Source organism: Equus quagga, chromosome 1 (assembly GCF_021613505.1).
Source record: "Equus quagga isolate Etosha38 chromosome 1, UCLA_HA_Equagga_1.0, whole genome shotgun sequence".
NCBI classification, from domain to species: Eukaryota; Metazoa; Chordata; class Mammalia; order Perissodactyla; family Equidae; genus Equus; species Equus quagga.
In genome coordinates, this window is record NC_060267.1 from 166,008,776 (window position 1) to 166,035,351 (window position 26,576).

The following is a 26,576-nucleotide window of genomic DNA, read 5'->3' on the forward strand; positions in this document are numbered from 1 at the left end:
TTAAGAGGATTAATTGAAGGTTGGACACAATCTACTCAACCATTTTTAATGAAGACTAAGCAATACACCATTAATATTCAATAAATAAAACCAATAAGAAATGTTCTCAAGTGCTGTATAAGAAAAGGAGAGAGAGGCAGGGAGAAGAGAACTAGAATGATATGGATCTGGGACTAAGCAGGTAGAGGGACGAGAGAAAGAGAAAGGATGAGAGAGAGAAATTAAGAGACAAGTACACAGAGAAACAAATGTTGAGAAAAATACAGAGTCGAGGGGAGGGCAATTCAGAATGCCAAAATAAAAACACTTTCCTTATATTGTTTCCCCATTTTTTCCAGCGGACTCTGGTGAACAACAGCACCTCCTACCATAAGTTGAAAATACAATTTCCATTTGCTTTTGTGCCGCTGTCCTGAACAACTGAGACAAATATTATTTCAGCAATACAAAATCTTCATTCTGTGCCTATGGTTGCAAAACACACAACATGCAAAACTCATACTCAATTTTTGCCCAAAGCCTCAAGTGGTAAAATTTTAGCTACCAATATTATTATTTAAAAACGTTTTTTAATAAAATTAAACTGATTCTGAAAACTACATGAATAAAACACATGGTGAACACCACCCAGGTCAAGAAATAGAACTTGGCTAACCACTCCAGAAGTCTACTCTTTGGCATACTTGTTAGAACATACGATTGGAAATCAGACTCCTGTGGGAGAGTCTAGCCTTTGTCACTTGTAGGTTATGTTACCTTGTACAAGTTACTAAACTTCACTGTGACTCAATTTTCTCATCTGTAAAATGGGAGAATACGGTTCCTACCTCATAGAGTAGTTTTGTGGATTAAATGAAGTAATCGATGTAAAGTACTTTGAATAGTGCCTGGAATTTAATAAAGTAATTAATAGTGAGATGTTAGCTATTATTGTGATGAAGTTACTGAGCCATCCTGAGGCCTTTTAATGATATTACTAAAATTCTCTAAGGTTAAAGTGAAATTTTACAACTACACTATTAAAAATAAATCCCTTCTTCTTATTTCTTAGGGCAGATGACAAAATAAAGGGGAGCAATTTGTGCATCTGTCCCATGTTACATGATAGGTTGTGACTGATTTTAAATAATCTATTAGGACAAGATGCTAGGGCCTCTCACATACAGGATGGTATTTTGTCTCACAAAACTCTGTTGGGTAGTTCCCTATTTTCCAGATAAGGAAACTGAGTTTCCAAGAGAAAAGTAACTTGCCTGTTGGCACACAGCTAGAGAAGGGTCAGAACCATCCTCAGGCCTAGGTTTATCACATTCCCAAGCTAAGGTTTTTTTCTAATGCAGAAGGTCTATCGACCTAGAATGGACTTGGCATAATAGAAACAGGAGTGGATATCACAATTGGGTAATGTGTGTTAGAGACAGGTGATTACAACCCCATTTGCTTTTCCTAGTAATTTGATATAATTTCCCCCTCCCCAAAAGTGGCGGCTGTGGGATTGTGATGGGTGTGGACCCTTCCCTTTTCCAGGTTATTTTATTAGCAACACACACATTACAATTACAGAGCTCCATGCTGAGACCCAGTCACTGCTGGCTTTGTGAACTGGGTGAGACCTGTAGCCATCACTGGGATTTTCCTCTTCTCCCTCTCCGCAGTCTCGCCCTTGACTCCTGAGTGTGCCAGGGTCTACTTAGGTGATCATCATACTCGTGGCTTTTATGTGGATAATCAGATCAAAGTTCATTCCCCTTTCTTCAGATGAGACAAAAATCACATAGTTTTTATTTTTATTGAGGAAGTGCTTTCAAAAAGCAAAAGAGCTGTGGGTTCATCGGGATTGATTGCTGAGTCCCTTGTGCCACCCATGACAACCTTTTCAGCAGCATTATTTGCAAAGTACAGTTTTATTAAGCACCTGATTGCTGTTGATCATCAGTTTCTTCTCTGCTGTGATAAGCAGAGCGTCAATAACACCTTTATCACAAGCCATTATCATATTGTTGATAGCTAATCTGTGAAGTCTGTGGTCACCGGATTGGAACCAGCCTCTTAGATCTCAGGAGAATGGAGTTTACAGCTGTCATTGTAACAGAGTTCTCAACAGTATTTGTGGGACCTGTCACTGAAAAGTGTTTCATGTGCTCTAACGGACATGTTTTAGGGCTGCAGGCTGATGGATGTTTTCACAGACGCTTCTGTCTTTCCCATCATTTTCCTCTCCATGACTAGTCAATATCCTGCCTGCACCAGTGTTACACATGCTGGGCGGCTCAGAATGACTTGACACAGAACACCTTCAGGACAGGCTCTGTTTAATGAGTGCCGCTTTCATTGATGCTTGTTTTAAGAAGGCTCTTAGGACCATGGTGTTTGTTCTTGCTAAGATGAAGGGCTGCAGAGGTCCATTTCCCAGGTAATTCTGAAGTTTTCAATATCTTTTACCAAATCCTCTAGCAGTTTTGAAATTCTCTCTGCACAGTGAAGCGTTAGGAAAAGCAGGAATGATCTTCTGCTGGGAACCGTGCCACAGGGGCAGAAAAATGGATGCAGGCTAGGCAAGGCCTAAGATTCTACAGAGGACTCTTGGGTCAAATCATCATGAGAGTAGCTGCCTCTAAGAGTATCTTCTATTAGTGGAGACATTAGTTTAATCAAATCATAATTACTGTAACAATAAGAGTTAACATTTCCAGAGCCTTCATTCTATGCCCAGTACTTTATTTGCTGTCAGTTCAGGTCCTCTGGGAAGCGGGTGACAGGATAGAATTAGAAATTAAAGAGGAATGCCTGTGAAGTAGGCAGGGAGAGCGTCAAACCATGATGCTGGTCGACGTCTTTGATGGATGGAAGGGCAGGAAGGAGGACTGGGTGAGAGCTTCAGACTGCAGTGCAGCTCTGAAAAAGTCTTGGCCAGGCCAGCAGGGAGCCCCAGGGCAAAGACTGCTCATTGGAAGAGTCCGTATTGGGCAGGAATGGCCTGGCTCTGGAATCCCTCCTATGCTCACATTGGCTAGGAGCTGCCTGGGAAGAGTGTGGCCTTGGCCTGAACACTGCAATGGATCCTGAAGGCACAGCAGCTGGAGGCTGTGCTCACTACACAGCTTGCTGCAGGCTCACTCTTGACGAGACGCGGAAGTGGCACACCTCCACGGCTGCCTCAGATGCCTTACTGCTTTAACTCTTGCACCGATCCTTTCATGTGTATGTTCCAGTTGAACTGCGTCAAACTAGAATTTAGCTGGCTGGAATTCAAATGAGAGAGAAGGTGAAGGTGGGGAAGAAGGTGAGGGTGGGAAAGAGGAGGAGAGCATCAGCTGAGATTTCAGGCAATTCTACCTGACATTTCAGTCAAGCAGTGAATGATGCCCACTGCATCTCAGTTCCTGTGTGTCGAGCAGATTGTGAACCTCTTGTTGCTTTGAATTATTGCCCTAGACTTGTAATATTTGAAGATAGTAAGTGTTTTTCATACAATGCAGTCCCTAAGCGCAAGTCAACTATTTCATTTGGGGCTCAAAAAAGAAACAGCACATTTTTTCTATAATTGATGATTATATTATGCACTGACTTTAAAACCCAGGTGCTTGGAAAGATGAGACTGCTGTGATATCCTGACTTTTCCCAAGAGGACACTGAAGCTTAGTGAGGCACAGTAACTTCTCTAAGGCCACACAGCTAATAAGTAGCCGGACTGTCTGACTCTACTTTTAGCCACTCCCCTGTGCAGTCTTCTCCCTGCACGACAGTTATAACCCCTCCACCTCCTTGAGGATTGAATGGACACACTAGCTGCGAGGGAATACCGAGGGGCTACTGCATTATCCGGTCCTCTGGCAAGACTTGCATTACTGAACAGAATCACTGAGATGTAAACAAGGCAAAATTTAGACCAGTTCTAGGAAAAGTGCTGAGTTATGGGAATTAAAACAAAAAAGAGCCTGCCTCTCACATCTATTACGGGGTTGAGATTTCTCTCCTCCCACTGTTTTCTTATTTTTATTTTTATAGAAGCTGCCAGAACTCTTGAGTTTGAATAGTGGGGCTGATTTACCTGCTATTTTGCATGATCTGACAATTAATTTAACTTCCTACCTGGGAAGAAACACTTTTTGTCTTGACTTGACCTTAGAGGGCCTCAGATCTAAGAAGCAGCCAGCCCAGGTATTGAAGGCTATTGAATCACTTCTCCATCAACATCCTCCCGCTGAAAGCAGACAGCCTTGCTAAGGTGTTGGTGAATACTAGCAGCGTGATGTGTCATTTTTTCCAGGTAATGGGCCTTCTGTGGACCCAGTGTGTGCTGCTCAAAGGAGTGACTTTGATGTGACATTTCCACCCATACCCCTATCCCAGCCCTCACTTTGTCGTGAGTGTTCCCTCTTCCCTCTCTAGCATTGCTGGTCAGACTGGGACCAGCCAATCCTTGCTCTGGGACACAGCTCAGTGGGCTTTGTGGAAGGCTTGAGTCCCTAAGTCTTTTAAGTTAGATCCACCCTTTTGTTTAGGATCACACCTATAATTTTGCCCCAATACCAAAGCATGGAGGGAAAAGAGGGAAGGTGATAGGATGCATAAAGACAAAGCAAAGCTGAGCAAGAGTGCAGAGTCCATGCAATCCTTTCACGTGGAGGGTGGAAGGTCGCCGGCCTCCACCACATCCCTGTTGGTGGATGAGCTGAGGTCCTTAGGCGGATGAGGGAGTGAGGTGACAATGACCTGCACTGTGCTCTGCTGTGCTGTTCCTGGAGCTGCAGGGTGAGAGTGGTGGAGAGGTTTATGCTGACTTTTACAGAGCTGATAAGACTAGCTGGAATGGTACTTTTGGGGCTTTTCTCTACAATTCTCCCAAGCCTGACACCAATTCCTGTCTCCCCAGCTATCCTCAGAGCTGAGGCGCCCTGACCATACAGGGCACAAAAGAGTCTGCAGAAAATATGAAAATCCTCCTAAAATGCCTTTGCAAACAAAAGGCCCATCCCACTACTTTGTGATTCAACGATACAGAGAAATTTAATTTTATTTTCTGAATATTTTATTCATCTGGAAAGAGAGAGTGAATACCGTTTCATGGTATCCACTCCAAGAGGAAAGGAGTGTGACACATCTGGGATGCTGTGGGAGGTGCTGTCCTTTCTACATAACCCGCTAATCTGGAAGTGCATGGGGCCACACCATGCCAGAGAAAACAATAGTTAACGGTTAATAAAGCAGAGCTGTCTGGCAGCATGCCGGGTGCTGTGCTAAGTCCTTCATGTGCCTTATGCCACTTTATACTCACAGCGCTGTATGGGGTTAACATCTATCTCATTTTACAAATGAGGAAACTGTGGAGCACAGAGAATAACTAATTCAACCTAGGTCACCTGGTCCATTGACAGAGCTGGGATCCAAACCAGTAAATACTAACTGTGTCAACTAGTAGATATTTTGAGTAAGTATAAAACTTAATGTAAAAGTTAGAAAAGGAGATGCTTGGGACCTAAGGGACAGCTCCAAAATGTGTGAAAATGGAACATGATCTGATGATTTAAAATCATATTTAAAACACATGGCCAAGTTTCCCACTTACTCTGTGGGACATAAATAGGAATAAAGTCAGAACTGGAGTCGAAAATAGTAATCTGCAATAAAGAAGTGTTTATCACGAGGGTTACCTTTGGGAACATGAAAATTCTTTCCCTTTTTGTTGCTATAACTTTCTTCACATTGCAGGACTTTCTTGCCTAGACTATTGGACATGTGGCACGTAAAGAGAGAGGTAGTTAATCAAGAGCAAGTGGGCTGTAGGAGGGAGGGGGTTGACTGGAGACAGGCTCCCCTCCACACTGCTGGAACTCTGAAATGGAGCGCAGCGAAGGGAGCACCAGCCTCACCAGCTCCTGAAAAACCCGTTGCCCGTGATCTTGGGTAGGCGTCGTGATGGCGCTCCACCATCCCTACGTTTCTTTTCTTCACGCCATCTTTCACATTTCCAAACTGTAATCCAAAAGTCTTAAGTGTTCTGTACCGGGTGCCTCCGAAGGTCTTGGAAACCCTGAAGCAAGCCCGCAGAGGCTGACCCACTACAACCCTGGGCTTAATAGGAGGCAGCTGCGGTCCGAGGTTCTAATAATGCGGAGTCAACAAAGCATTAGCAGTGAGATGTGGACGCATCATCAGCATGGTTCAGCCGTTCCAAACTCAGTGATGGAGGCTTTCGGTGGTATAGGAGTCAGGGGGGCTTGTTTGTAGTCTGAGTTTTGCAGATGTGGCTCTGTGTTCCCATCACCACACGCATTTAAGGCCTTTTTTCCTTGGCAGAAGGCAACCGTCAGCAGTGAGATAGGAGTTAAGATGTCAGCTTCCCGATTTCAGGGCGGCCTCCACGAAGGTGCCCTGGGTTCTGTCCGATGGCTTTGTGCTAAACGGCATCCTCTGTCTCCCTATGAATTATGAATGCAGAAAAGCATGGGCTTGGCTTCTAGAGAGATCAAACTGAGATGTGAAAGGCACACCTGAGTGTGCACAAAATGGGTAAGGTCACTTTGGTGTTCTGGTTTCTGTAACTTAATGACATTTTTCAGGGCTGTTTGTGGGAATCGTTTGAAGGAGAATGGACAATAGCTTAGTAAACCAACTTGCAGAAAAGAAAGCACATGGGTTGTTGCTTGGATCATTCACTTATACATCACATATTTGGGTGTTCTAGGCACTGGATGTGGTAGTGAACAAAACAGACACAGTCGCACCTTTGTGGACATCTCACTCAGTCTCATATATTTAAATAGTATCCGTAGACTGTCAACTCCCAAATGCATGTCTTCCATTCTTCACTTCTGTCTTCCCAGAACTCCAGGCTCACACATCTAGTCTGCCTGGGAGTGGGGTTAGAAGTCACGTGGACTTCTGATAGACATCCTAAACTAAGCATGTCCAAAAGTGAGCCAATATACCCCAGCCCCAGTCCAAATCAGCTCCTCCAAAGTCAACTCTGACTCCCATCCTTTCACTCACATTCCACATCCAGTCCATCAGCAAAGCCTAGTTGCTTGACCTTCAGAGTGTGTTTTAGAATATGATCACTACTCAGCACCTCTACTCCTACTGCCAGAGCCACTGTCATCTCCCCAGTGGATTATTGAAGAGCTTTTAACTGGTCTCCCAGAGACCCCCCCCCCCCCCCCCCCCCCCAATATCTCACTCAAAGTAAAAGGCAAAGTCTGTTCAATGGCTTTCCAGCACACCATCATCACCAATGGAGGAGCCCTTCTCTTCCATCACTATGAACATCGTCCTTACTCACCCCACTGCAGTCATACCAGCCTCCTTCCTGTTTCTGGAACATAGCAGTCATGTTCCTGCCTTTGGAAGCCTGGAATGCCCTCCCCTCTAGATACACAAATGACTTGCTCTCTTTCTACCTTCAAGTGTCTGCTTTGATGTCATCGTGCTAGGGAGGACTCTGACCACCTTATATAAATAGCACTTGCTGGCCTGAGACTTCCCTCTTCCCTTTCCCTGCTTTATTCTTCTCCATAGTCCTTATCACCATCCGACTTAACCACTATTATTTGCTTATTCATTTGTGCTCTGTCTCCCCCTAGAATGCAAGCTGGCAGGGCAGATTCTGGTTTTTTCACTGCTGTATTCCCAGCCCCTTGAGCAGAGTATAGCACAGAGCAAATCCTAAGTAGATCTTGTGGAATAAATGAATGAATGAATGAATGAATGAATGAATGCAGTGTGCAGTCTAGTAGTGAATAAGCCAGGACACCAACAGATCAGAGCAACTAGGAAGGGGAGATGTTGAGGTGATAGAGGAAATGGCATTTGGGGGCATGGGGAGACCTCCTAACAGGGGAGTTGGAGAGTTTCTGGAAGATGCCCTTTCAGCTGTGACCTAAGGAAGTAAAATCCAGCCCATCCGTATAAGGAAAGGGAGTTGGAGAGCAGCGTCTCAGAGGGGGAAGAGTCTGTGGGAAGGCCCAGGGCGTGAAAGGGCTCGGCAAGTTCGAGTAACTGCATAGTGAGCAAGAAGATGGATGAGCTTGGAGAGGTCAGGCCAGCTGTGGCTGCAGCCTGAAGGTCTTGTAAGGGGAGTGGGTGCTGTTTTAAGTGAAAGGCCGATGTAGTAAAGGGTAACTGAGATGTCTTAACATGGGTCTGTGTCAATAGAAATGAGAACAACTGTGGCTGTGGAGGGTGGGGAGTGGCTGGAAGGGGGCATGAGGGAACTTTGGGGGCTAAGAGAGATGTTCTTCATCTTGTTTTGGGTGGTGACCATGTGGGTATATTCATTTTTAAAAACTTATTCAGTTGTACACTTAAGATCTGGGCATTTCACTGTATGCAAATTTTACCTCAATAAAAATAGTACATTATCGACAATGTCATCAAGAGGAGAAAAACTGCCAAAAAACTACAACAGAATTGTGATTGTCACATACATATAATAAGACATGTATGTCTTTAGTCGCATTGTGGCCATTTCTTTGGCTGTTTGTGGCCTGTGTATGACTTTTCAGCTTCAAGGAGGCCCTGTGTGCACTTGAATGAAGTCTCTCAGGAAAAAAAGGTGATTCCAGAATGACTGAGGGAGGGTAGGGAAGAGGGTTCTGTGTAGTTTGGGTTCACCCTGTGCAATGACTCTGACAGGAGAGATGACAAGAGGTGAAAGAAATCAGCCCCTCACTCCCTCACATCCGATGACATAGGGACCCTTGGGTGGGAGGCCGTGCCTGCAGGTCTGTGTAAGATGAAGCTTAGCTGAACTCCTGTCTGTGGCTGGAGCCAGAGTGGAAGATTATATCACTTTGTACATACACTTAGAGATCTCTGCCTGCTTGGGCTGTTCAGCAGACAGAGAGCATTGTGTCAGGCCTGCAGCACAACATGAAGGCCTTTGTTCCCATTCATTTGGAGCAGCTTTCAGCCGCTGTAAACATAAGACACTTTGTAGCTGTGAAACTGTCTATGTCTGTGTTGATATCTACCGAGCCTTCTGTGGCCGAGCCTATGGGAGTCAGCATAGCCCATCTGCCAGGAGAGTGCTGATGCTGCTGGATGTAGACAGATGGTTGAGTTTTCACTGCCTCAAGGGGTGGGAACAGTAAGAAGAGGAACCCTCTGGGAGGCTCTTGAGAATGTCTAAACATAGATGTACAATCGCTAAGAGGCTCTTGGTACCCAAACTGAGCCCTCATCCCAAACTAAGGTCGAATGGCATCTGTTGCCTTTCATTCATTCATTCACAATTCATTCCTCAGGGGATACAATATTGTGTACTAGTTATCATTTTACTGATATCATTGCTAGATCTCTTTATTCATATATTCAGCTTCAAAGAGAGCTGTATAAATTGTCTTCATTTACCTAACTTTGCAACTAAAGCCTCTCACATGGATTTATCTCCAACTCTTCAAGTTTCAGAGTTGCTCAAGACTTCTCTTAAACAAATGCTTTGTTTCTCTTAAGCCAACTTACAGTTCTTTTTCTCTCATTTAACAAGAGGAAGATATTCCTTGGGGAAAGTGGAGGAGTGAGGGATGCAGTATCTTACATCTCTCTGCCTTGCCTCTCTTTGGCTCCTTCCTCTGTGGTGTCTTCCTCATCCACATGAAGGCCAAATGTCCTTAGACTTGGGATAAACAAACCTCGTGGGACTAGGCTTCCCTGTGAGTGGGTTCTCATTGCTTTGTTCCCACAAGGAAATGGCAGAGCCTCTTTTCCTTCCTTGTTTCACCCCTTGTCACTGAAGCCTAGCTGCGGCATGAAATACCGTGCCCAGAGTCTCTTGGATAAGTGTCTGTCAGCAACAGCTTGAGAAACAAACTGTTTCAGAAAGAGATTTCTTCAACTGCATTATCCATCCAACAATTTGAAAGTTAAACTGGGTTCCCTCCAAGATGCTGTACATATTGATTGTGTACCTGACAAACATTTTGAGCATTTTGTTTAACAAATACATATTACAGTTAATATGTGCCACTCATGGATCTGTGCACTTTAAAAATGCTAACATTTAATCCTCCTGACAACCCATTTTACAGGTGGAGAAATGGAGGCATGAATAGGTTAAATAACTTGCTCAAGACACATGACTGGCAAATGGCAGGGCTGGACTTGCTCCAAAGTCCATGCTCTTAACCCCTGGCCATGCCCCTCTCCCTTGGTCCATCTGTCAGAGCCTCAGCTCTGTGCCAGTGGCTACCTCCCCTTGTGATTTGGATAAATCCTGACTCATTCCAGCCAGTCTGGCCATCATATTCCACTTGCCAGGGATTGGTTTAAGATGAACATGCAATTGATTCTCACAAAAAAATGTGAAGATATACATTTTTGGGAACGAGGGGGCTCTGAAAATGCTTAAAAAGTAACAAACTACAGCTCTTTGGTTAAGCCATTTTATGCAGGTTTTTGGTTATTTGTAGCTGAAACTGTCCTAGGTGATATAGATGCTAAATGAGTCTTTTTTTTTCTAGAAGAAATATTAGCATAGAAATATAGTTGCATAATTGCTGGATCATATTTTCAAAACAGTATCTTGTCGACTTTCAAATTAAAGTTTGAATTTTCAAGGAACAAAACAATGCTTGCAACATGCACAAATGACAATATTTTGGGCTTGCCACTAAAAACTAAAGATGAAATTATAAGATGCTATGTAGTTCTGGTTTGGTATAAACCTTGTAACTACATTTTCACTGCGACGTTCTGTTATCGAGTATCCATCCATATGAGAATGTTTTTGAGAATTTGGTCCTTTGAGTCTATTAGAGTTTCAGATTCCAACTATATAACGCTCATAAAAAATCTTCTTCCCAGACTGGAAAACTTCTTTTTTATACCACTGAGTTCTTTATGGTTGGGAGATTTTTCTGTTTTCTGGGAGTCAGAATTCTCTAATTATATCAATAGAAAGTTGCCTAGGGAAACAACAGAAGCGCTTGGCAATTGCAGGTTGGTTTTTTTTAATGGCTCAAAGGTTTCAGAACACTACAAAAAGTGTTAACTCAAAACTAACATTTTAACTGAACTTTTTTGATTCCTAGTGTATGCAAGATTCACAATATTAAAGTATCTGACCCAGAAGACTTCAATGATAAAAATGATTCTTTTAATTGAGTTTGTCATCCTTTAATTTTTCAGTTATCTATCTAGTACCGTACTTTACACACTAAAGTCCCTGAAATATTTCTTGACTGAAAACAGGTGTAAAGGGGGAAATTTTGCTATTGTTTTAAATATATATTGTGTATAATGTATATATTAGCATCTATGTCTTCAAGTTAAATTATATAGTTATACCCCCCCACATGTATATTTGTATACACACATGCATGCACACATATTCCACTACTTTAAATGTAAGACTCAGCAAAGAAAAGGTATCAAGTTCTTGCAGCCAAGCAGGGAAAGTGAAATGTTTAGTCTTAACACTTAAACAGTCTTTGTTGGAAATCACTTTATTTTTTCATGAAGGTAACTTTACTTAGAGTTGTGAAATACGTCTATACTGTAGTCAACTAAAAGTCTGCGAACTCAGATACTCTGTAACAGATTGCAACAAATATCACGATGCCAGATGATTCCAAGTTAGCCCAGTGGGGATTATGCCTTCCAGGGGCTATTTGGAAATGTCTAAAGATATGTTTAGTTGTCACAATTTGGGAGGAGGGAGGGTACTAATAGTGGGTACAGGCCAGGGATACTGCTAAATACTCTACAACGCACAGGACAGTCTCTGCAAACTCCACAAACAGTTACCCAGCCCAAAGGTAAACAGTGCTGAAAGTGAAAGCCCTGAGTTAGCAACATAGGTGCACACAGCAATTCTTCCCAGTTCAAAGTAACGTTCACACTAATTGAATAAATGAGAATTCTCTAAGGCAACCAGTCCTTTTTGGTACAATGCTCATGGCAGACTCAGTAAAGAAGTCTACCATTGAACTCATTGGCCATATCATTCATGTTGAGTAAAGTTTGCTCTTCAAATTGTGGTCCGTGGACCAGCAGCATCAGCAGCTGTTGGGAGCATTTTAAAATGCAGAATTGCAGCCCTACTCCAGACCTGCTGAATCAGAGTCCGCATTTTTAACCAGATCCCCAGATAATTCCTACACACAGTGAAGTCTTAGGATCACCTGGTAGAACTATGTATCTACTAAATAAAAAGAGGACAGCTGGTTGCATCCCAGACAATCATCGGCTGCTTTAAGGACGTTAGCTTTGAGAATAGTCAGCCACAGATGCTTGCAGACCTCACCTCCAAAGCTGATCTGTGACTAGAAACCAGGCCAAGCGGTCCGCTTTCCTAGGAGCACGAAGCCAGATTGGAAAACCTCCCTACCGCAGGTGTGAGGCAGAAATCACCCCAGGCAAGAGTCTCCTGTTAACCGTTTTCATCGCCCCCTTTAGACTTTTCTCCACAGGTTAGCAATTAAAAGGAGAGTGAGAAATTCATTGAAGCACATTGAATTTTAATATTCAAATTAACACAGGATTTGACACAGGTCTGCCATCACCAAATGTGAGATTCCAAAAATACTTCTCCAATTTCATCCTAAAATATCTTTGGGTAAATGTGACCTATATTTCTAAAGCCAAAGTATAAAAACCTTCTCAATTAAACTCTGCAGAGAAAAACGCAAAACCAAGCTGCATCTTTCTCTTCATTTTAGAAGTTGCTCCAGGATCTAAAGAATCCTGATTCTAATGTGAAGCAGCAGGATGTAGGTGGCTAGCTGAAATGCTAGTGCTTACTAAATATTTTAAATAGTGATTTTAGGCCAGTGGTGGGAAAAGCATTATGTTTTAATTGCAAAGAAAGAACTGAAGAGGGGCCAGCCTGGTGGCATAGTGGTTAAGTTCACACATTCCGCTATCTCGGCGGCCTGGGGTTCGCCAGTTCGGATCCCGGGTGTGGACATGGCACCGCTAGGCAAAAGCCATGCTATGGTAGGTGTCCCATGTATAAAGTAGAGGAAGATGGGCATGGATGTTAGCTCAGGGCCAGTCTTCCTCAGCAAAAAGAGGAGGATTGGCAGTAGTTAGCTCAGGGCTAATCATCCTCAAAACAAAACAAAAAAAAAGAACTGAAGAAATTTTTTAATTGAAAAATTCAATGCATTTTAGATTTAGGGATACTAAAGCAATCTTTTCTCCAATCAGAGGAACATACATCTAACAGAATAGGGGTTCTCATAGTAGAAAATTTTTACTTGAAAAAAAGAATAAGGACAGAGAGCTTGCAGAAGTCCCAGGACTAAATTCGATAAAGACGCCTGGGGACCCTAGAATGTATGAACTAAAATAGGAAGCTCTACTAACGCATTGGTCCACCTGAGGATTTCCTAAAGAGTGTTCCTGAGATTTCCACAGAATGGACTGGGTTTCATGGGCAATTAGGCTTGAGAAACACTACATTGAACAAAGTTTTGGGTCTTTGCTAAAGGGCTTCTCAGAGCTTTCAATATGTTCATGAGAATTGTGAATCTCTAAGATAACATATACAGCATTTCCAACACATATTTTCATAGATCCCTGTACAAAAGTTCTTTGGCACATACTTTGGTAAATGTCAGGACAAGTTGTTTTGTAACAGTAGTAGTAGGGATGGTTTTGTGGTTCAGTTGATGAGGAATCGTTTTGTTGAAGCCAAGGAGGATAAACCTGTGACCAAGACAGTAAAGGTCCATTTCCTCATGGGTCACAGGGTCCACAGGAAAGATGACGTGAGGCCTGCTGGAATATGGAACCAGGAGGAATAGTGACCCAGCTCTAGGAAGGACCAACCATGAAGCAGAGAAAGCCTGAGAGAGACTAATGAGCAGAAAGCTGACTTCGGATGAGCAACTCCAAGCCTGCCGCTCACGTACTCCACCTGAGGCTTTAATCCCCCACAGCTGTCCACCTGCAGTGCCTGATGGAGCATACCCTGTGGTGGCCACAGGGAAAGAGAGCTTGCAGCAAAGGCTTCAGCCCACAGTGGGGCCATCTTTTGAAAGAAGTTCTTCATCTTTGGTCATTTGGGAGGTAGCAACAGAAAGTTTCCCAGAAAGGTCATGACAAAGATTCCGCCAGAGAAAGCTCCAGTTTGGAGAGAGTCTGTGAGGTCATATCTGTTGCTGAGGTCACCTCAGAAGCAGACAGAAAATAGCCTTGTGATAGAACATCTGAGCGCCAAGAAGAAAAGGCAGATTGAAGAAGATGCCCAGTCAGCTGGCTTGGAACAATGTTCTGCAAATAAAAGCCTCTGAAAGAATTCAATGGGAAAATGTCTTCAGAGCTTTCACAGGGTTGAGAAGCTATACGTTTAAGTAAAATCTGCATGATGAAGTAGAAAGAGAGAGTAATATTTTATTTGACTGTTGCCTTGCTGTGCGCTTTTCTTTCATCAATTTACTCCAAAAAGGTTTATTGATTGCCTCCCATGTGCCATCTCTGAGCCAATAATGACTCAACAGTCATGGTCCCTGCCCTCAGGGAGCTCATAATAACAAACACGACATTAATTATATCTTTGGATAAGAGCCTCAAAAAATAATAACAGGGCACTGCAATAGGGTTGACCAAAGTGGTGGCAGAAACCTAATTTAGGTGAGTGCTTAGAGAATCTCTGAGCAGGTGGTGTAAAGTTGAGCTCTGAAGGATGAGAAAGACAGTCATGTAAAAATGTGAGGCAAGAGCATTCTTGGCCAATGAGAAGGGCTCACGGTGGGAAAGACCTTGGTGTGTTTGAAGAAAGGAGACCAACGTGGCTGGAGCGTGGTGGGTAGGAGAGGAAGTGGAAAGAGAAGAGGTTGGAAAGAGCAATAGCAGCTGGATTGTGCTGGGTGTGGCAAGCCGTGACAGGATTTTATTCTATACACGGGGGATCTGGATTTTATTCTATGCACGGCAACAAAGCAGTGGCTATGATGAGGGAGATGGATTAAAATGAGGCCACAGCGGAAGCAAAGAGAGAAGTAAAGAGGTCCTTACATGGTCTAGGCAAGAGGTCCTGGTGGCTTGAGCCAGGATAGCTATTGGATTTTTGTTTGTTTGCTTTTAATGTGTGGTTCCTTTTCTTTTAATGGAAAAGAAAGACCTTTGTAGTACTGGTTTCTCAACTTGGTTTCTGTAATCCTACCAGCTGATATTGGAGAACATGCATTGCCAGGGAAATTGATGGAGGAATTACTGCTGAGAAAGCAGTAAATCACTAACAATAGAGGCCAGACACCGTAGGGACACACTATCATCCCTCCCAGCCTCAGCTCATGTGCTCTCTTCCCTCCTATCTATGGAAATGGATTATCTGACCCAAAATGGTGGGCCAAGGCTGCATCTGTCTTCCTCGTCTTTGTATACATTTGACACATAACTGGTATTTAATACATGTTTCCTGAGTAGAAGACAACCAGGTAATGAAGTGACACATGTTTTTGTTTTGTTTTTGTGAACTAAATCTTTCACCACGCCTAGCTCTAAGGTGAGGAGATAATCTGGGTTATTTAGTCAGACAGGACTGGCTGATAACTAAATGAGCATCTTAGCAGTGTGATTTTTATAGGCCTGTGAAGATGCCATTTGACTTCCTCCTTTGACCTGCCTGCTTGCTGCTGCCTAAACTTCTCCTATTAGAAGTTAATTCTTCTGGTATGAGGTTGTATCCATTATTGGAACATGAATATCCGGAGATAACACATGAGACTAATCAATCATCTTGGCTTTAATGGACCTATCGTATCTTTTCTTGAGAGAAAGCAGATTTTAATAGAGAGGAGGATGAAAAGAGTATGAAGGCACTGTGGCTCCTTGTGGAGAAAATGCTTTAGGTGGGATGGGTGGAAGCATGAAGAAAAGGGCAAGAGCAGAGAAAGAGGAGGGTTTCTAAGTGTTCACACTCTTTGACCCAATAATTCCATTTCTGAATAACTAACCTAAAGGAATAATAATAAACATGGGGTAAAGATTTATGTGCAAAGATAGTCATTGCAATATCATTTACAACAAAAAAATGGAAGCAACCTAGATGTCCAATGATATGGGCATGGGTAAATAAATGTGATGTGGCTTTATAGTGCGATATTGTGCAACCCTTAAAATTATGTTTCTGAAGAATTTTTAATAGCATGGGATGAAAGTCCAAACAAAAGTGTGTGTGTATATTTTATGTATACCATACATATAGAGTGTAATCTCAAATATCTAAAAGATAGATCTATGTAGAAAAGATTGACTAAATATGCATTTATAATTTTGTGGGCGTATATGTTAATAATGATGGGATTTTTGGTGATATTTATTTTCTTCTGATAATTTTCTATATTTTCCAGATTAAAAAATAAATACGAATTATTAGAGGACATATTATTTTAAATATCTATACAAAACATTGTTTAGAAGGAGAGTTGCTCCAGATGGCGTCTCTCTCTCTCTGTGGCTGCTAGGCAAGCAGTGCTAGTTCTCGCGGACGTTAACAGATCTGACTGGACCTTTTTAGAACAGCTACCCTTTCCCCCTCAGAAGCAATTTCTAATTCATTAACCAAATTACTGCATCTGTTTCTGAAAAACAATCTGGGTGTTTGACTGAACTTGAATCTGTGGGATAGCTTTTTGGAGCTGAATCTTACAAGATATTCCTCACGCCTCTAAGGCCATGTTCCTGTTAGAGAGGGGTTGATGGTTATGGGAGAGAATTGAAGAACATTTAAATTCATCAGCAAAAGAGCCATTAGGTTAATTTCACAGCATTTGAAAATCAGCCTCCTGGCCCTTGGCTGAAATGACTGAAGGCTGGTAGCCCCGTAACTTGGCATCCAGCAAGATGTGGTTGCTCTCTCAGGCCACTTAGTTCTGTCAGAGATCAATTTTTTAATTTTTTTTTTTTTGAGGAAGATTAGCCCTGAGCTAACTGCTGCCAATCCTCCTCTTTTTGCTGAGGAAGACTGGCTCTGAGCTAACATCCATGCCCATCTTCTTCTACTTTATATGTGGGACGCCTACCACAGCATGGCTTGTCAAGCGGTGCCATGTCCGCACCTGAGATCCAAACTGGTGAACCCTGGGCCGCCGAGAAGCAGAACGTATGCACTTAACCGCTGCGCCACTGGGCCCACCCCAGAGATCAATTTAAATTGTGAAACAAAGAGGAAATGCAGAAGTTCCAGTCAACAGCATAATCACCACATTGCGCCAGCCATAATATGCTCCTGAAAGATGTTTTCCATGACTGAACTTCTTGCTAAAGTGCGAGCTTGGTGTAGAATGCCAGGAAACATCTTCAGAAAGGGGTGGCACTCATCCCCATTGTTCTCCCTTTTCTCATGGAAGTGGGTGTATTTCTGTTGAGGTCATTTATGTTCAATTAAATGGTAATTTCTGGAACACTAGGAATGAATTGGTTGCTAAATTAAGTTGTAACGTGGTAAAACACGCTCCTTAATTTCTTTCCTAGGTTCTATTTAATGCAAAAACTGTAGAATCTGATCTTTGACATAAATTGTCTCTTTCTCAAAATAGAGAGTTTCATTCAAATGTTAAAAGGTACAGTTGGCATCTTATTTTATTTGATGGCTTATAATTCATTAATATCATGTACTTTGATCCTTAAATCATTTCAGATTTGACCAGTAGAAAAAATCTGTATGTGGAGATAGAGATATGTGTAGATCAACGGGTCTCCACCAAGGGTGATTTTGCTCCTTGTGGATACTTGGCAGTGTCTGGTGACAGTTTTCATATCTCAGGCTTGAAGGAAGGGGTGATGGCAGTGTCTTCCTGGCATCTAGTTGGTTGAGGCCAGGAAGGCTGCTAAACATCCTACAGTGTACTAGCCAGAATTATCTGGCCCAAAATGTCACTACTGCACAGGGTGAGAAACTTTGATGTGTGTAGACGAGGTGAATGATAACATAAACGTGGTATGATATTGACATCAAGGTGAAAGATACATGGGGACTTTCATACTATTTTTGCAATTTTTCTGTAAATCTTGTTATTTCAAAATTTTAAAGTTTTAAATGAGTACAGATGGCTGTTTTGGTCTTAGTACCCTGATCTGCAGCCTAGAGATAGATAATGACTGGTCTCTTCTTGGGAATGTAAGTTCAGCTCAGTCATTGTCCATGACCTCTGGGGTCACAGTTTTCAGGGGCGGGAAGGAAAGTTGGCAGGGGTCCCAAGTGCCCCCATGGGCCATGACTGTATTTGCTTGTTCCACCATGAGAATGCACACCCGTCACGTCGAGGCCATATTTAGACAGAGGATTGATGTTCTGCTTAAACTGCTCTTTTTTTTTTTTGAGGAAGATTAGCCCTGAGCTAACATCTACTGCCAATCCTCCTCTTTTTGCTGAGGAAGACTGGCCCTGAGCTAACATCCATCCCAATCTTCCTCTACTTTATATGTGGGACACCTATCACATCATGGCTTGCCATGCAGTGCCATGTCTGCACCCTGGGATCCGAACCGATGAGCCCCGGGCCACCGAAGTGGAACGTGAGAACTTAACCACTGGGCCGGCCCCCTAAACCACTTTTTTTGACCTGGAGTTGGAAGCTGTTGATGAAGAACCCACCCCTCCTCACCCAACCCCCCTTTAGCTACATCTTGTCCCCAGGCTGCATTATATTTCCTATCTATCTCCCAAGCAATTGTTGTTAGATCTTCTTCTTGACTTTATGCCCTGATCCCCCAACAATATCGTGAGCTCCTCTGGGTTAGGAGTCCTGCCTTCTGCCATATGTCTGTGTAATGTAGTGGCTAAGAAGAGTTCAGGCTCTGGAGACACACTGCCTCTTCCACCTCTTACTAGTTGCGTGACCTTGGTCGTATTATGGAACCTGTTTGTGCCTCAGTCTCCTCCTCCTTAATGGGGAGGAAAATAACACATCTGATGGAGTTTAAATGAATTAATACATATAAGTTGGTTCCACAATGGCACATATTGAGACCTTAATAGAAGTTAGTATTTATTTATTCAATCATTCGTTCTGTAAGTATTAGAATTATTTCTGCCCTTCCCACCCCATGTATACTGTTCCCTAGCCCCTGTATTAAGAAGATGTAATTGATGTGTCCCAACCATCCAGGTGCTTCCTACAGCCCTGGCTCGGGTTTTCACTGTTTCTGTTGCATTGTCTCAGCTCAAATGCTATTGAGAATCTCCATGCTCGGTGGCAGGCACAGTGATGGGACTTTTTAATCTTTTATGCCTCTGTCCTTTTCCCATTCCATCCTATCCAACTCCCTTCTTCCATTCTTTGGATATTTCCAGTGGGCCATACACTGTACTAAAGTCTTTTTATTATTTCATTTGCTTCTCATAAGAGCCCTGTGTGAGACAGAGGCCATATTCTCCTCACTTTACAATTAAGGAAACTGAGGCTTGGAGAGGTTAATTGAATTGACCGAGGCCATAGAATTAAGAAGTAGTATGCTTTTTCCTCTACTTTTCCAGTAATGATGTACTTTGAGCAGGGGAGAACCCACTCTGTTGGTAGACTATAGCCCAAAGACTTGATGCCATTCTTCTCTTTTACTTCCATTCAAATGACAGAAGCTGGCAGAGACCTGTACAGATGAGCATTTAGCATTTGTCATGTGCCAGGGGCTGTGCTAGGTACTGGGGCATAAAAGTGGAAAAAAGTTGGTCAGTGACCTCAATTTATTTAGTGTCTCAGTTATCTTTTACTGTAACAAAGCACCCCAAAACTCAGTGGCTCAAAACAATGATTCATTGTTTCTCATGATTGTATGAATTGTCTGGGCTCACTAAGCAGTTCTTTTGCTCCATGTGACATTGCTTAAAGTCACTCATGGGGCTGCATTTAGCTGGGAGCTTAGTTTGGGGGTCCAAGATGGCCTCACTTGCATGTCTGACAGTTGGTGCTGGCTGTTGGCTGGGGACCTACGTTTTCCTCCACGTGGCCCCTCACACTCCTCTCACCACGTGATTTCTCCAGGAGGACAGCCTGGACTTCTTTACGTGGTTGTTGGCTTCAAGGGAGCAAAAATGGAAGCTACATGGCCTCTTAAGGCCTTATTACAGAAGTCACACAGCATCACTTCTGCCATATTCTGTGACCCAAATCAAGTTACAGGGCCAACTCAAGGGGTGGGGAAAGAGTCTCTACCTCTCGATGTGAGGAATGGCATAGGAGCACAGGGATGGAAAGGATTGTTGTCACCGTCTTTGAAAACAATCTAACACACTCACTGTCCCCCTACCTCTTTAGCCCGAAGAACACGGTTTTAGAGCTGGAAATCTCTTTAACCATCAGCTGGTTCAACCCTCTAGTTTTACAGATGCAGAAACCAAGACCTGGGAAGTCAAGCCATTTGGCCTAGGCCAATACACTTCATGGAGGAGCCAGGCTTAGAACTGGGCTTGCCTGGTTGGTGTTATCATCTGTGTATCCAATATGTGCTTTGCTTTTCCATCAGAGGATGTCTCTGCTGAGTTCCTCTCTGACTTAGGCTGTCCCTGTTGAGTTTGGAAACCACAAGGGTGCAGAAGAAGAAAGGGACCTGCTTTTTCTTTTTTTCTTTTTTTTTTTATTGAGTTAATGATAGGTTACAATCTTGTGTGATTTCAGTTGTACATTAATGTTTGTCATTCGTGTTGTAGGTGCACCATTTCACCCTTTGTGCCCACCCCACACCCCACCTTTCTCCTGGTAGCCACTAATCTGTTCTCTTTGTCCACATTTTTAAATTCCTCATATGAGTAGAGTCATACAGAGATTATCCTTCTCTAACTGGCTTATTTCACTTAACATAATTCCCTCAAGTTCCATCCATGTTGTTGCAAATGGGATGATTTTGTTCTGTTTTGCAGCTGAGTAGTATTCCATTGTATATACATATATACCACAACTTCATTATCCATTCATCTGTTGATGGGCACTTAGGTTGCTTCCATGTCTTGGCTATTGTAAATAATGCTGCAATGAACATTGGGGTGCACAGGACTTTTGGAATTGCTGACTTCAAGCTCTTTGGATAGATACCCAGTAGTGGCATGGCTGGATCATATGGTAGTTCTATTTTTAATTTTTTGAGGAATCTCCATACTGTTTTCCATAGTGGCTGCACCAGTTTGCATTCCCACCAGCAGTGTATGAGGGTTCCATTCTCTCCACAACCTCTCCAACATTTGTTACTATTAGATTTAGATATTTTTGTCATTCTAATGGGTGTAAGGTGATATCTTAGTGTAGTTTTGATTTGCATTTCCCTGATGATCAGCGATGATGAGCATCTTTTCATGTGCCTATTAGCCATCCGTATATCTTCTTTGGAGAAATGTCTGTTCATATCTCCAGTCCATTTTTTGATTGGGTTCTTTGATTTTGGGACCTGCTTTTTCTTCTTCTGTTTCTGTGCCTCCTTATTCCTGGGCTGGGCACTGGGGGTCTTCAGTTGGTGCTTTGGCTTCATTGACTAGCATTGACCAGGCATGCCTTCCTTACCATTGCCTCTTCTATACATTGGAACAGGAAATGATGCTGGGTTTTACCACATGCATAAAAAGTGGCTGCCCAAATGCCACCAGATGTTATAAAATGAAACCCAACACATTTATATAACGTTTTAGAGTAGTCTACTATACTATAGTACATTTTTCTAAAATCCACAATTACTGCAATATAAAATGTGGTGCTTGTTTTGAAATGGAGCAGGTGATAATTAAAATAAATTAGTAATTTCTCTCACTATAACCACAACCCTGAAAAGGAAAATATTCCATTTTCCCAGATCATTATGATGCTGTTTTGGATCTTTCTGGCCTCCTGGGTAGAGGACAGATATTTATTTGGTATTAAAGACAATATTTGCTATCAAATACAGTTCTAGGTCCTCCCCAACCCACATGGGGATGTCTGACTCTTATTGAGGGCTAAGGTAAACAAGAAGTGCAATTCTTAGATTCGGGACTCCTTGAAAACCATAAACTGAAGACCTAGAGACACTCTCTAGGAAAAAAATATTCACTTAATTCCTGTTGTGTTGAGTAGATTATAGATGGAATAAAACTATTTTTTCATTCTAATAGAATTTGCCATTTTTATAGATTAAATAAGTAATATTTCTTTATTATAGAAAATTTAGAAAAGATGTAAGCACACAAAGGAGAAAATAAAGATCACCTATAATCACACCTTGTATCAAAACCACTCTGAAAACATTTTTAGTGTGTGTTCTTCCCATCAGAGAGACAGAGCAGTAGAGCTATAGATTGATACATATAGAGATGTAGATATATAGAGATATACATGTTTTTCTTTAAAAAGATGGAATCATACTATAAAATAATTTTCCAGCCAGATTTTTGTGTGCTTTGTTTTTCCTGAATGTGGCAAGAACACTTTTCCGTGAACTTAAATATTCTTCTACCACACAGGGAAGTCAATCTCTCTTGTTTTGACAGGACAGTGACATTGAAGCACTGGCCAGGTGTTTGGAAAACGTCCTGGGTTGCACCTCTCTAGGTGAGTAAGTTTCTTCAGATTCCAAAATATAGTGATACTTACTGATTCGAATGGAATATCCAAGAAGTAGAGAGCTTGGAGGGAATCTGACAGATATTTCTGTCTAACCTCCTCATTTTACAGATGAGGAAACTGAGGCCAGCAGAGGTGGAATGTCTGGCCCCAGGGCCTGGAATTTCAAAGGAGAATTGTTTATTATTATTGTAAGTGACCCTCAGTCTCCAAGGATGAAATAATTGAAATTCCGTGGTCCATAGGGATCAAATTGTGGCCCAGCAGTGCTCCATAACAGGTTTTCCAGGTTTCCCGGAAGAGGACTCTCCCCACCTCCCTCATCCTGTAAGAACAGATTGCATTCAGTCAAGCCTAAAGGACCATCACTCTCAAGGTCAGTCAGTTATTGGAAGAGACTTGGTCTAAAAAACAAAGCTGAAATTTCTCTAGCATTGTCTGTCTCGTTAAATGGGATTCCTGTGCTTCAAGGATAAATCCCTATTTCTTAGTTTCTTCTTTTTTAATCCCAAAACCCCAACTGTGGTAACTTCTAGCATGAGACAATAAATTGTCACACCTGACACAGAGAGAACAGCAGAGGATAGTCTCACAGGTCCTGGATGAAAAGGGCTGAGATTTTTTTTCTTTGAAATTTGACTGTGAGTTTTTATTTTAAATTTTTTAATTGCATCACCAAAAGCAATCTCTCCAAAGAGGGTGGCAGGAATAAAGATTAGGTTTTCAGCGTGCAAGCGTTCACTGCTATTTTATTACCAGCTTTATGCACAACTTTTAGCCTCTTTCTAGCTTATTCCACATTTTTGTGTGCAAAGTCTCAGTCACAACACAGCTCCTTGATTTTTTTCTCCTGACCATCATCCTGTGATTTGTTCAATTGCACATCAGTAACACTTGTTAGGTACATTTAACTCCCAAGTATGAACTTCAAGACCAGGAAGGCTTTCCTTTGGCCAAGTCACTTTCCCTCTCTGGACCTCAGTTAGATTAGATCAGTGATTTTCAAACTGGGTTCCTTGGGGACCTCCAGGAGCTGGCAGGTGGAGGGGTGCTGGGCAGCATGAGGACAGAAGCCGTGTCTGCACTGCTCATCTCTCTTTCTCCAGAGTCTAACGTGGTGTCTGGTGCAGAAGAGGCCCTTCACAGACATTTAAAAATATTTTTAAGAGAAATGAGATGCAGTCTCTGCTCCTTTACCAGCTTCAACCAAAATAGTTTCACTCTTATCTGTTTTATACATTAGATTTCTGCATATGATTATATCTTGAAAAAGATTCTACTACAAAAAAAAACACAACAACGCTGGATTGGATAGGTGATATCTAAATTCCCTTCTAGACTGTACGATTTTATAAAAATGAACATTAGAAACATAGAATAAAAATAGACATTTATCTTTGTCTGGAACTCCACTAAAGTGACGGGAAAGGCATAAAGCTGATATAAACTACAGGAACAGAGAGAGGATGGAGCAGGTGAGAGCTGTTAGTGAATTTGAGAAGATAGAAAGCAGATGGATGAGGGGTAAGTGATTTAGAAAACAGAAAGGGGAAAGCTAAGTGTCCAGGATGTGTGTGGGAAGGAGGAGAGTGTAAGGGGTGGGCTAGGAGACACTGGGATGGTGGGGGGCATGCTTCTGTAAATACCTGTCTGGGGAGGTACTCACAGCGGGACCCTCACTACAGATGAGAATATTGTTACTTTCAGGACTCCGGGTACTCTCTCTCATTCCACAGAAGCCATGAAGAAATCTCCCCACAGAGTCTTATGGGCGATGAGATCGCTCAGGTAGCTAGTGTCTGTTTTGCTCCAAATACTTTTCTGGGAGATTCACCAGCTACAGTAATAGTTAGACCTTATTAATCACTGTGCTTGGTAATGTATGTAAGAACGTGAACAGCTTCCAAGAGACAATTGAAACTTAAAGATGTCAGAGTATAAGCCCTGTCACTCAAAAATGAAATTGAGGGGGCTGGCCCTGTGGCTGAGTGGTTAAGTTCACGCACTCTGCTTCCGTGGCCCAGGGTTTCACCAGTTCGAATCCTGGGCGCGGACATGGCACAGCTCATCAGGCCATGCTGAGGAGGCATCCCACATGCCACAACTAGAAGGACCTGCAATTAAAAATACACAACTATGTACTAGGGGGCTTTGGGGAGAAAAAGAAAAAAAATTAAAGAAAAAAATGAAATTGAGCTAGGCTTTGCTCACACTCAGCATCAGCCTACGCGTTTTGGAAATGGCCAGTTGCCTGTTGAGCATGTGAAGATGTTAAGTATCTTCCACAAACATCTTCAAGAGCTTCTCCCAACCCTCAACAAGAGAGAAAAGAATAACAAAGACGCAAACGTCCTTTCTGGCTATTTGGACCAAGCAAGTTTTAACTTTGTGGCCCTGAAAATGTTGAGTTCTTTTGTTTGACCCCATTGCCAACCCCACGTTTAGTTTTATTTTTGTTTAAGACAGGGAAAGAGAGATTTTCCCTTCCTATATCACTGGAGAGTGGAGAGGATGAATGAGTTAGCGTTTGTGTAGCTTCAAGAGATCCCGAATTAGAAGGTGCCCTTCTGAATTCCAAGTTCGGTGTATTAGTGTCCTCTATACATCAAGGTCATTTTAAAGCCTTTTGATCCGTGCGTGTCATACTTGACCATGCATCAGAATCACTTAGAGGGCTTGTGAAAATGCAGGTCTTGTGTGTGCCCAATAATCTGTATTTCTGACAAGTTTCCAAGGGATGCTGGTGTTCTGGGTCCATGCCAAACTTTGAAAACAATGCCTTTAAAGTCCTTAATCCCTGAAATTCTTACCATGTGCACTCACCCCAATTTATAATTCAAACAAAGCATTACTAAAGTATAAAATTAAAATTTTATTTCTTAAAATTATGGAGAACTCACCTATAAGCGAAAATGAAAATTGCTTCCTTCTGAGTTCTTTTTCTCTCTCTTTGTGGTGCCGTTGGTGTGTGCTGGGCTGCCTGGCAGTGTACACAAGAGTTACTGAGCTTCCTTGGAACCAATGCTGTATTTTCGCCTCATCCTCAGCATCTGCGTCAGACATTTAGAGAGGTCTGGTGGGTTCAAGGCACTGTGTGAGCACTCAGATGTTGAGACCTATTTGGAACATGGTCCCAGCCACCAGGTGGGGTCCTGGATGAACCAGTGCAAAGCTTTGTAACAATACCAGAGAGCACCCACTAGGTGCTTCTTTCACACGTGGAAGACATATTGTCCCAAATGGAGGCACCTCATTTCTGAAGCCCGAAATTTCCCATGGGGTACAAGAAGCAAGGCCAGTCACAAATAGGATGCTGAGTGATCCCAAGTGGAATTAGGAGAGGGAAGAAGAGAGGAAATTTAAAAGGGAGCAGGAAAGGCCAGAATTGAGGGCATGGGGACAGCCAAAAATGTAGGCAGTGGCTGTTTCACTGAGGGCAGATACTTTAAAACATGAAATTCTGTGGTTTACATCTGTAGCCTGCCTTTTCCTCCCCTCCTTTCTTCCCTACAAATGTTTATAAAGCACATAATGATAAGCCAGATATATAGGGCCAAAGCCGTAGAGAATCGTGTGTGCCAGCTTAAGGAGGTTGAACTTTATCTTGTAGGTTAGGATACCACTGGTTTTTAAGCGTGATCAGAAGAGATTACTTTTAAAAAACAGTAAGGAGGATGCTTTGAAAAGAATAACTTGACGGAGAACTCGTTATGGGCTCTCATTACATAGACAGCGTATGGTGTTGCTACAGTAACTGTTCAGGCCCGTCACTACTCAGTTAGGACAGAAGATGACCTCTATCTTCCTTTTCATTGAATTTAGAAAGGAAACTTCTGTCTCCATATTTCTTAGTAAAGAGATTATGAACCAAGGCTACATATGAAGTTTAATACTTTTCAATGTTCTGGAAATTAGCTGTACTTCCAGAGAGAAGTCATTGGCAGGATGAGACAAGTCCTTAGTAAACTATATTTATAAAAAGGTTTGTTTTGTAGATCCAAACTGGACGTTGTCTCAGAAGTAATTAGAATACAAGAGAGACTTCAGAACCTCTCTGCCCGTTAAGAATTTTTAGTGTGTTGATATGTCTGATGAGTTAGGCTT

At 42.4% G+C, this 26,576-nt stretch overlaps 1 protein-coding gene across 15 annotated transcripts in view; it reads left to right on the forward strand.

Annotated features, from left to right (window-relative positions):
* NEK11 (NIMA related kinase 11) overlaps positions 1-26,576 on the forward strand; it is a 245,575-nt gene that overhangs the window by 161,143 nt on the left and 57,856 nt on the right. For 13 of the 15 annotated variants that reach the window (XM_046678210.1, XM_046678221.1, XM_046678215.1 and 10 more), the window contains one exon: positions 22,400-22,460. The exons of the other annotated variants lie outside the window; for them this stretch is intronic. In XM_046678210.1, coding sequence (XP_046534166.1) covers positions 22,400-22,460 — 61 coding nt within the window. The remainder of the gene's footprint in view (positions 1-22,399; positions 22,461-26,576) is intronic. 15 annotated transcript variants of the gene reach the window in all.